The sequence below is a fragment of the Nesoenas mayeri genome, assembly GCF_963082525.1.
Source record: "Nesoenas mayeri genome assembly, chromosome: 1".
Classification (NCBI taxonomy): domain Eukaryota; kingdom Metazoa; phylum Chordata; class Aves; order Columbiformes; family Columbidae; genus Nesoenas; species Nesoenas mayeri.
In genome coordinates, this window is record NC_137541.1 from 210,195,852 (window position 1) to 210,207,971 (window position 12,120).

Here is a 12,120-nt window from a genome sequence, read left to right on the forward strand (position 1 = left end):
TCTGGGTGTTCCTGCTCCATGGGGGGATTGCACTGGATGAGCTTTCCAGGTCCCTTCCAACCCCTGACGTTCTGGGATTCTGGGATTCTGTGAAGTCAGTTACTACCTTGTAGACATTACAAGAAGAATTGGGATATCTGTCATGCTGGTAAAGGGATGCGGGATTCAGCTGAGCTAATCTTCAAATATCACTATGATATTTCAATAAATTATAAGTACTTTTAAGGCACAATATATCAAATCTGCATGGATGTCTACATTAGGAGGAGATGAATTATGTCTTGAAAGCATATTCCTTCACTATAATGAGACCCCACATTCAATATACTCAGTGTAGGGTTATTCATTGTAGGTGTCTACGTCTGATCAATGAATCCCACCACAGATGTTAAATTCTGTTGCTTGCAACAGCACTCCTCATTTTATCATGAGTGCATGGCTGTAATCCCTCTTCACCTACCAACTGTGAATGTCAATGTGATGGCAAAAGCCACCACGTGTGTTTTTACAGAAGGGCAAAGTTATAAATTCCTAAGTCAAGTCTGGCACAGAAGGGAGCAATGCAAGGAGAAAGGGCTCTGGTACCCCAGAGGATGAGTTCACCGTAGCTCTGCTTCATGGGTTTTATATCTTAGGAATAGACAATGTTCTGACAGTGAGAACCAATCCTTTCGGCATGACATTTTTCCTACCTGGGCAGGGAGGCGAGCTTCTGGCTTTGATTTTCTATTTGTGGAAGATGTTTTAGTGCAGTGCTTTGAGAGAGGCTGTGATAAAATGCCAGCTGAAAGTCAGGATCAAAGTCTTGGCTCTTCCCATGATAAAGCAATTTTACACGGTTTTAAAAATATTTCAAAATTGTATTTTGGGAAGCAACCATAAGAAAAGGCAGATATTCAAAGTCACACATATATTAGGTTGATCCAGGGCTACCTTCAGCCTAAGATTTTTCAAACACTTCACCCTGTGAGCCTTAAAACTCAGGTGTCTCAGTTCTTGAGTTTACAGCTTAGCCAGTGGGACCTTTTTTTTGGCACAAATCTCAAAACAGAGGTTGGTAGTAGTTAATCTTGATCTAAATTTCTCCTGTATTTTTAGGTTTCTCCACTTTTTGGAACAATCTATGATGCCATTTACTTCATGGCAATGGCTATAGACAGTGCTTGGAGGAAAGGGGACAGAGTCTCAGGAGCTAACATAGCTGAGCACACAAAAAACTTCAGTTTCCCTGGATTTAGTTATCAAGTAGAGACAGACAACAGTGGGAAGGGGCTGAGCAACTACGTGATACTGGACACAGATGGTCGTGGGAACCAGCTCTTCCCAACCCACTTGCTGGACATGTCTTCAGACTCTGTGAAGTCCCTAGGCCGGGCCATCCACTTTCCCAGTGGAGCTCCACCCAAGCCAGACTCCAGCTGTTGGTTTGATCCAGATGTTCTCTGCACCGGAGGTAAGATAGACAAAAAACCAAAAGGTTCCAATGGCATTGAGTCCAGTCTTCTTATTTCTTCCATCTTTTCTCTTAGTCCCGGTGATTGCCCCTTTAAATCAGAGCTCCCCAAAGAGAAAAGTCTAAACTCAAGAAATTAAAATAAAGTCATCATGTTATTAATGATGGGAGCCTTACACAGACATCCCACTATTGAGCCACAAGTCTCTCTCATTGCTTGTTTGGTCAATAAGGTTGTTGCCACTGTTTTGCAGGTTTTCCAGGTCTAACAGTCAACATCTGCCTGTTTTGTTAGCAATCAATATATCCCTGAGAGATATATTGATTATATATCCTTCTGAGGGACAAGGCACTAAGAGGATTTGCACTGAAGGGAGCCTAAGAGAGCTGCACAACAGCAGATGCTCCCTCCACCTCTCCTGGTTAACCCCAGCTTCTTTACCCAGTTAGCTATGCAGCTTTAAGGATCATCAGAGCTCACCTCATCAAGAAAAGATGATAATCATTACTCAAAATAATTAGAGTTAAAGTAGACAAGAGAAATTGAAGACTTAGGGGCAGAGATGCCTGTTCTACTTATGGTTTTGTGGGTTTTTTTTCCAAGACCGGGCATCGGTTTTACTTGTTATTTTTAATTTGCGGCAACTGTGGTGCAGTTTTAAAGTTCACAGGGAAGCCAAAATCTCAGTGTAGGATACCTAGCTTCAATATGACATATTTACTTATAACACTAAGCATTTATTCCTACTGCTCTGGGATATGACTTAAACAGACAAAATTAACCGCATCTACAGGATATTTCGTTCAGCAGCTGGGAAAAATGTTCCCCTTGGCTCAGACATGGCTGGTTTAAATCAGTGTCACTCCATCGAAATTGGAGATATACTGGTCTTACAGCAGCTGGCAAGCTATAGAAGAGACAAGTATAATGCTGTCATCTATCTAATTTTGCACTGCCACTAGGAATGATGTAGCATTTTAACATCCCATTGCAGTCCATAGAAAAATCCCACTGATTTTTAGAGAGATCAGATTTTATGTTCGCACCTTTACAAAAGCATAAAGCTTTAGGCACTTGGCAGTGAAGCAGTAGTTTATTATTATTATTACTAATATTTCACAGACTGAATTTCATGACTAGAATGAAATCCAGATCTCAGCCTGGCTTTTGTATAGATTTAGGGTTGGAGGGGGAGTTGGATGTGAAGATGCCAGGCTGCTGTGGTTCCTGACCCCAGGTCCACCAGAAGCGGGGCTGAGCAAGTGTTCCCAGTGCATGTGCACACACAGACAAACTGTGCAGTCATAGCCAACCACCAACAGACTAACTCATTCGAGAGATCAATGTGTTCAGGGGCATGGCTACCCACAACCAGCATTGCCAAAACATGGACAATAAAAATAGTCTGATCGTAGAATGATAGAATCATTTTGGTTGGAAGAAACCCTCAAGATCATTGAGTCCAACCATTAACCCAACCCTGGCACTAACCCATACCCCTGAGAACCTCATCTCTGTGTTTGTTCAACCCCTCCAAGGATGGTGACTCCACCACTGTCCTGGGCAGCCTGTTCCAATGCCCAACAACCCTTTCAGCAAATAAATTCTTTCCAATACCCAATCTAAACCTCCCCTGGTGTAACTTGAAGCCATTTCCTCTCATCCCATTGCTTGCTACTTGGGAGAAGAGACTGATTTCCCCTCGCTACAACCTCCTTTCAAGCAGTCATAGAGAGCGAGGAAGTCTCCCCTCAGCCTCCTCTTCTCCAGGCTCAACAACTCCAGTTCCCTCAGCTGCTCCTCCTTATATTCACCGCTTAATCAGGCTGCAAGCTTGCTAGCACGTCTCACAACCCCAGTCCCTTCAGACACATAAATGCATCCTCTGATGGGTGGTCCACACTGGTAATAATTCCATAATAGTCAGCTCTCAGACCTTCTGGTCTCTGCAGGAGCCAGTCTCCAGACTTGTGGTCTCTATGATCTTGAGGGTCTTTTCCAACCAAAATTATTCTAAGATTCTGTGGGTTGCAGGCTCTAGGACCTCTAATCTTACTTGCTGATTAGGCTGACTTGTAGTCTGCAAATGCTACACATAGGCAGAATAAAGATTACTCTCATCCAGGAGAAAAAAAAAATCAGAAGGGAGAAAAAGGGAGGACAGATTCTGATGATCAGGTGCAAGGTTTGGCTGGAGAAATGCACGACATGCTTATGTGTGACCAGTATCCCATGCTTGAGCATCCCCAACTCATCCCCATCCCTCCTTTTCCTCAATTTTTCCCTTCCTCTGAACATCCTGTAAGAATTTTCATATAGACCCATAGTCCCTTTAAATTGTCCCTTAGTGAGTTTAGCACAATCTCACAAGTCCCCTCAAGTATGCCATAAATTTGCTCTTTCCCATGAGCCCATGATAACCTTGCCTTCACTTCTGATTAGTTATAAAGTTCTGGTTGAGCTTCCTCAAGGCTTCACATTGTTCTTGCAATGGCCCATCCATCAGTGACATGAGTGCTCTGGTCTTTGATATTGCCTTCACTATCTCTGAGTCCTCAGGGTTTGTTTATCTGGGTGTTTATTTTTTACTTTTCTTGTCCTTTTACCATCTCTCGTTCACCCCAGTGAATTCTGTGCTCCAACCAGCTCTTGCTCTCAGCTTGTCAGATGCCACTTCAGTGAATGAAATTGGACAGACCTGGGATGTTTACCAGCTGTGGAAGAGCCCTCACGTCATGATGTGTAACAGTGCCCCTACTTGAAGCAAGTTACATGACCAGGGAGAGACCCTTTGCTATTCCTTGGTTCTCTGCACTGCCACATTGCCATAGAGCCCTCTAAAGTATGGCCAAGCCCTCAGGGGTTATAATATGCAATGGTAATAATCAAAATCATTTCTCTCAGGCTCTTTCTCAGAGGAGTTTTGTTCAGACAGCACAATCTCTGGGGGCCACCTGAGGAAGCTTAGGAGACAGCACCAGTAAAAAAGCCTTTGATTGAATACAGAAGAGAACATTAACAAACTCCACATTATTCCTACCACATTGTGGTCTGGGTTATGGATTCTCCCTGAAAATGTTAGAAGGCCATGTAGAGATGTGAGATGGGACTTTCATACCCTTACAGTTCATCACTGGTTTCTCCAGGAGGCATTTCCTCCTTTGTCCAGCAAGAAAACCAGCCCGTATCCCTATGATTAGGCTATTCAAAGGTCATTCTCTCTTCAGCAACAAGTTTCCCAGCAGGTGACCACAAGATCAGAGTGCCAGGTCTCCTGCAAGTCTGCCTTTAAGATTATCTAGTCCCTCCTTTTCCATGGATCTAGCATTGTACAAGACCTTTATGGGATATGTTCTGGCTTTATACTCACACCAGTCCTTCTGGAAAGGAGCACATCTTTCAAAGCTGTCTTGCCTTCTAGGGATGAACATTGCTCACTTACTCTTATGGGGACAACAACACTCTGACTTTAACCATGCATGAAGAATAAACCCTGGCCTCCAGGCCACCTTGGTGTGGTCTTGCTCATTCCTGTATTCAAGGTGAGCACCTCCTAGAGAAAGCTGGCTGTGTCTCCATTGCAGTTTAGTGAAGCAAAGCCTTCATCTACATCCACACTGTCTACGAGATGGAGAAAAGGGTGTGAAGTTTCCACTCTACTGTGTCCAGGTTCCTTCTCAGAAGGAGGTATACAGGGCTAGTGCCAGTCTGGAGCACAAAAGCAGAGTGACTTCTTATGTAGAATCATAGTATCATAGAGTGACAGAATGGTTTGGGTTGGAAGGGACCTTTAAAGATCATCTAGTCCAACCCTCCTGCCATGGGAAGGGTTATCTTGCACTAAATCAGGTCACTCAAAGCCCCATCCAACCTGGCCTTGAACACTTCCAATGATGGAGCATCCACAACTTCTTTGGGAATCCTCTTCCAGTGTATGTGTGAGGACGATCAGGGACTGAGGCCCTTGGTTGAAGCAGAAAGGAAGTCCGAAGCCATCAGGAAAATTTGAGCTAAAAAGCTCTGTCTTTTCCTGAAAAGAACACCAACTTTCAAAAATCCCTGCAGCTTTCACGGGGAAGCTCTATGTTTCAGTGCTTGCAAAAAGGCCTGTAATTCATGTGCAAGCATGACATAGAGTCACGAACCTTTTCCCAACCCAAATTTCTCTTGTTTGTGCCTAAGGATCTCTGAATACAGACAGAATAAAATAGAAATAAACAGAAGACAGAAGAGACAGAGACAGCAAACTGTTCTCACTGGAATTTAGCTCACCCACTCATATTGGCTTTCCTTAGCTCTCTGGCAAAGAAACTCATGAACAAAGCGTCTGTCTCCAGTAGTTTCTGTTGACGACTCCATTGAGGAAGACATCAACCTTCTCTCCCTTCTCTTCTGCTCTTTTCAGCATTAGAAATGTGTAATGGGGAATGAAAAATCCCCGATGAGCCGGTGACTCATGCTGGCTGTCAGTGTGGTACCACATGATAAAGATTTTTCAGTGTTTCAGTTCCTGGAGAGAAGAGGGTCAAATGTTCAAAAGTTATGAACTTTGTAGATGCTGCCTCTAAATCTTAATACTTCCGTGTGAGTCCAGTCTTTGTTTACTTGAAGAAAAACGATTTTCAGACTAGGGCTCTAGGTCTGGTTTAGGAAAAAAATGCATGGAAGTGAATAATTAAAGCAATTGCAGTCTCATGTAAATAAAGTTAGTATTTGTCTATTCTTAAATTAATTAAGATTGCATAAAAATTTTCTTCTAGCCTTCTCCTGGCTGAGTATTTGACTTTGTAGTCTAATGATCTGATAATGATATTTTCAATATTATTGCCTAATTCACGGATTCTTTTTCCCTCTTTGCACAGGGATTGAGCCTGCAGTCATGATTTTGGCAGTAATGCTGATATTTGCCCTGGTGCTTTGTGCTGTGGGCCTGGCTTCTCTCATCAGGTGAGAATTGCATTATTTATTTGATTTGGTGCCACTTTTACCTTCTGTGGGAGAACTGCACTTTAACCAGCAGTTTGGACCATGGGAACACAAAGCAGATTTGACTGTGGTCTTCACTCTCCAGCCACATATTTCTTGACTTTATTAAGAGATAGTGGTTTGAGTACTGCAGGCATTGGGATTCTGCAGTCTCAAGAGGAGCTATTTTGCCATTAATCCAGCTTGGGTTTGGAAGAACCTTACAGTCTGTTGCTGGAAGAATTAGCTGGATTATGGCTCTGAAGCTTTAAGAAGGTGACTATAACTTTGGGAGTGCAAAGCACGCCATATAGATCACTTATGAGAATCTGCTTTAAGAACATTGTGGTGGAGGCTGAGTGGGCTACCATGTTAAATGACTTTTTTCTTATTCCAGATCATTCTTTTCTAGATTTCTGTGTCTAGTATAATAATGTTTCTGATGAAGCACCTAGGCTGACTCTCTTTGCTTTCTCTGTGTACTAAGGAGAAATAATATCACTGGAGAGGGTTTGGAGCAATTAATTAGGATGCCTCTTTATTACCAAGCGATTACTTGTTTTGAACTGGAATCCAGCTCCCTGGTCATTCACATTGCTTATGTGTTAGTCTGTGCATGGGATCTTTGAGGCAAACCAAGTAGTCTATTGGGGAAATGACAGTTTCTGACAACTGCATAGGTCACACTTGTATCCTAGCTCTATATCCAAGGTGGACATGAGGCAGCATGGACTGAGTGGTGCAGGAGCTATGGGTTGCTCTTTGTCAAGGACACTATGGCCATAACCTAAGCTAATCCACTCCAAACTGTTCCCTGGAGGAATTTGTCTCTCATTATGGATGTCTACATGGTGTGTGACTGAAATTAGAGTGAAATTACAGAATCACAGAATGGTTGTAGTTGGAAGGGACCTCTGGAGATCATCCAGTTCAACCCACCTGCTAACACAGGGTCATCAGAACAGATCACACAGGAAGGTGTCCAGGTGGGTTTGAATGTCTCCAGAGAAGGAGACTCCACAACCTCTCTGGGCAGCCTGGTCCAGGGCTCTGGCACCTCAAAGGAAAGAAGTTTATTCTCATATTCAGATGGAACCTCCTGTGTTTCAGTCTGTGCCCGTTGCTCTTCATCCTGTCATTGGGCACCACTAAACAGAGTCTGATCCATCCTCTCGACACTCACCCTTGAGATATTTATGAACACTGATGAGATCCCCTCTCAGCTTCTCTTCTCCATGCTGAACAGCCTCTCAGTTTCTCCTCATCAGAAAGATGCTCCAGACTCCTCATCATCTTTGTAGCCCTCCGCTGGACTCCCTTCAGTAATTCCTTGTCCTTCTTAAACTGGGGAGCCCAGAACTGGATGCTGTGCTCCAAGATGCAGCCTCACCAGGGCAGAGTAGAGGCTGAAATTAGAAGGCATATTTACTCAGAAGCAACGAGTTCAGCAGAGCAGGGTTCCTGGATTATCCCATCCACCTCTGCCTCTTAAATCATCCAAAACCATGTTTTTTCTCCACTCCTGAATCATCCCTCCAAATCCAGATGGTATAAGGCCACCCAACAAGCAAAACCCCAAACAGTTCCCCTGCTCGTAACACACAGCTGCTTCTGATACCTTATAATTGCTGGCACTGAGGAGGTTGCCTCCATACACCCCCACTTTAAAGCTCTGCTCTATCCCTTGGCCACCCGCCTCTACAATTACGTAAATAAAAGACGATCTTTCTGCCTACTCTGCTTGTAAGCTGTTCCACGAGTACCAGACTGTCCTTGGGAAGGCTCAGTCATCAGTAAAGATGTATGACCATCTGCAAGAGAAGAAAAAAAAACGCTAGCATGACTCAAAGCATGATTTATGTTAGGGAAGGGCATGTCTGGAACTAAATTTAAACCATAGCATGGTCTGAGTTCAAACGTGGGAGCTCTGGTCTTAGGTCTGCCAGGGATCTACTGCAGACCTCAAATGAGTCATTCCACTCTCTGCATTTTGCTTTTGGCAAAGAAATGCTTTTCTCCATGCTTGGGGGAGAGGATGTGATTGACCAAACAAGGTTTTCAGGAGGACAGGTGAAAAGTAAAGAAGGCAGGCTCCCTTTGAACTCCAAAAAGCTGTCTGTTCTCAAATGCCCAGGGTGGTACGTGCAGTGGAAAAGCAAGTCATGGTGACCTGCTGATATTTTGTAAAACAGATTTCCTGCGCGATCTAGTCTAGGTGAACCTGCTTTAGCAGGTGGTTTAGACCAGATGATCTCCAGGGGTGCCTTTCAACCCCAACCATTCTGTGATTCTGTGAAATTCTATCCGCAATATGGTTCACAAAAGGCATCCTATTGCCAGCTTCATCAAGCAAAGTCTTCGGTGTCTACAGATCAGACATCAGCTGGACAGTAAACAAAGAGTTTTGAATAAAAAAGTGATACTGGGGGCCATGGAGAAGCTTTCATTTCCCTTCTCTCTTCCTGCTTGATGAGTTTTTGACTGTCCCAGATACAGTGGACTTTGTGCTCAGCATTAGGCCTTGACATCCATTGAAACAGTGGATTCAGAATGATGGTGTGTGTCTTCTGCCTTTACCCTGAGCCCCTAAAAAGGCCATTTGGTGGGTATTAGTGTCAGATAAATCCCGGCTAAAAACTAACATTGAAACTCTGGAGTGTTTCCTATTGGCTGTCACAAAGTGGACTTAAGTGTCTTTGAACCGTCCCATGAACGTGTAGTCCTTGACAGTGCAGCATTTCTTGTTGCGGTCTCTTCTGCCCTGTAAATTCAAGAGAAGCTGGGCAAACAGCAGGACTCAGTCAAGCAACAGAGAGTGTCTTTGCTGGTCTGACAACTATACTGAATTTTGTCTCTTGCTCATGGCAGTTCTGCAAATCTGGTAGCCTAAAGTGTCACCCTTCAGAAAATGGGCAGCAGCATCCTGTGGAGATGCCGGAAGCACATTCGTCCTGTGTTACACAGTGTGTGATAGACATCCCGTCTGGCTCGCGTCCTGGAAGAAGTATATCTGAATCAGCACAGATCTTCTTCTTGATCTAATTACTCCTGGCCAAGAGGAACAGTCCTGGCTCAGCAATACTCTTTCCAAGACCTTCACGCTGCATTACGCTATGCCATGCACACCAAACTGCTCATTCCCTGTAGCTTTTCTCTCTGTACAAGCTTGCAGTCATTACAGGGGGATATCTTGCTGTGTGCTGCACCATGCTGCAACACACAGATTCAGCCAGTACATTTTGGTGGTGACTTTTGTCCAGGCAGCTTTTATAAATTACCCATGGTTCATTTTCAGATCTTCAGAAAGACTGGTGTGCCCAAAAGCTGTTTGCTCATCAGCCAGATTGGCTGGTCTAATAAAACCTATTATTGTCTCCTAATGGAGAAGGATTTAGGATATGAAAAACAAAACCAAGCAAAACAAAGTATGCATCACATACATATCCAATTTCTATTTGTAACCAGATTGACTCAAGATGCCTATTTGTGATGAGGCCCTTTGAGATTATAGCTTTTGTCTGTGAGTGGTGTAACCCTTGCTGTTTAACTGAGGAGATTTCAGTCCAAGTCAGGACATTGTGGTTTGACTTCTCCATTCACCTGTGTCCATCCTTGCTGCCACACTAAGTGCTGCACTTTCCTTACACTGTGGGGAATTGAGGAATCCAGATGTGGGAGACTCAGCAGTAGTGTAAACTGGTTACCTACCTAAAAATCGTAACTGTGGCTCTCCAAATCTCCTAGACATAGCATCTTGAACAGCCAGCTATTCCGGGGGCCTAACAAGATAATACTGACCTTGGATGACCTTGTCTTCATCAACCCAGAGCTACATAAAAAGGTAAATACTTCCACTCGTGAAAGTAATCTGGTGGAAGTGGCACACTCAAAGGCAGATTTGCTGCATGGTATTTTCATAGCCATGAAGGTCTGGGAAGCTCATTCACTTATCCATGCCTCATTTTTCCCTGCATATCAGAAAATTTCTCATATGCTGAGTATTTTTGAGTCTCAAATTAGATGCATGTGCAGTGTCAGAGCTGTTATGATGATGTGAAATAGTACCCTCGGTTGTGTTTATTCTAAAAGCCAGGGCTTATTCTTTGTTCTTGAGGTTGGATGGTGTAGCATAGCTCATGTTTGTGTATTTAAACCATCTTAGGCTCTAAAATAAGGTGATTGCATACAAACTACCTACAGAGAATCGTTCCTGCCCAGAGCTGGGGATCTCATGGGGGAGTGCTATTTGGCATAGGCCAGGGCCATGCCCAGGACCATGCCAATGATATAGACTGGTGTGGACTAATCCCTTTGCCTAGGGCACTGGCACAGATACAGGCTTCTTATCTATTCCAGAGGAGACACTTCCCCATGCCCTGCTCAGAGAGACAGCTACCCCTGTAGACTCTCCTCCAAGCCATGGCATTTCCATCACTTGAAGTGCTGCTGAAGTGTTTCAAGTTACTAAACCAGGTCGACCTTATGAGCCTTTGACAGATATTCAGAGAGATGAGATGGGAAGTTTGGGTGGTTGCTAGCATGGGTGAAATGTATGGCCCAAGGCAGAGCTGTGGGGGAGGTTTATATCCGGAGGTGTTAACTGGATGTAGGTTAACTTGCTCTCCTTGCCCTCCAGAGGCTGACCTTGGACAGTCTGACTGATGCAAACAGTGTAGCAGCCGAAGGCAGAAGCCTGAAATCTGCAACTCACTCCTATTCCTTGAAAAGCACAGCTGCCACCCATGAAACCTCCAACGTGGCTTTGTATGAGGTACGTAGGGACCTTGTGAAGCCTTCTCTCTATGCTTTGGTTCACTGATCTGCTCAAGTGGAGAACATCTTGGGCTGCAGTACCATAGATCTCAGGCTTTGAATACTGCTGACAGCCCCCGAGAATGCAAATAAGTTACTCCCAAGCATTAAAAAAGGCTGAGGGAATTTGAATTGTTCAGCCTGGAGAAGAAAAGGCTCTTATTGCAGCCTTTCCATACTTAAAACGGGCCTACAAGAAAGATGAGGAAAAACTTTTCAGCAGGGCCTCTTGCGATAGGACAAGAGGTGATGGTTTTTAACTAAAGGAAGGGAGATTCAGGCCAGACATGAAGAAGAAATTCTTTACACTGAGGGTGGTGAGAGCCTGTCCCAGGTTGGCCAGAGAGGTGGTGGATGAACCATCCCTGGAGACATCCCAGGCCAGGCTGGACGGGGCTCTGAGCAACCTGAGCTGGTGAAGATGTCCCTGCTCATGGCAGGGGTGGCACTGGATGAACTTTGAAGGTCCCTTCAACCCAAACCATTCTATGATTTTATGAACTTACAGGTGCTTAAGGTGACTCTGCCTGAACCCTCACTCCGACACTTGGAGTCCTGTTGGGTGGTGGTATTTAACATTAGAGATGTCACCACCTAAAGGCACCATAAAGAATCTTTCTACAAGACAGAGCCTTTATGTGGTGACATTTCTAATATGTACCTTTCTTACAAATAAAGGCTACCAACTTTCCTTTGTGCCAGTAGGACTGTATGGAGTAAAAGAAGAGACAATGGCCCAAAAAACTCACCCCATCTTTCAGTTCTTTCCTAAAAAGACAGCTTTTAAAAACGAAAAAAAGTGGCATGGCAGATTTTATTGAAAAGGAGCAAATAAACTGGATTATTAATGCCAGAGAAAAGCTCTGGGCAGAGTTGCTTTCCTTTTTAA

The 12,120-nt window shown here is 44.0% G+C and overlaps 1 protein-coding gene across 1 annotated transcript in view; it reads left to right on the top strand.

Moving 5' to 3' along the window:
* GUCY2F (guanylate cyclase 2F, retinal) overlaps positions 1-12,120 on the top strand; it is a gene marked incomplete at both ends in the record, with an annotated part of 43,580 nt that overhangs the window by 4,059 nt on the left and 27,401 nt on the right. Inside the window, 4 exons of the mRNA XM_080338668.1 lie at positions 1,099-1,453; positions 6,317-6,401; positions 10,164-10,260; positions 11,056-11,190. Of these exons, the coding sequence (XP_080194794.1) occupies positions 1,099-1,453; positions 6,317-6,401; positions 10,164-10,260; positions 11,056-11,190 (672 nt within the window). The remainder of the gene's footprint in view (positions 1-1,098; positions 1,454-6,316; positions 6,402-10,163; positions 10,261-11,055; positions 11,191-12,120) is intronic.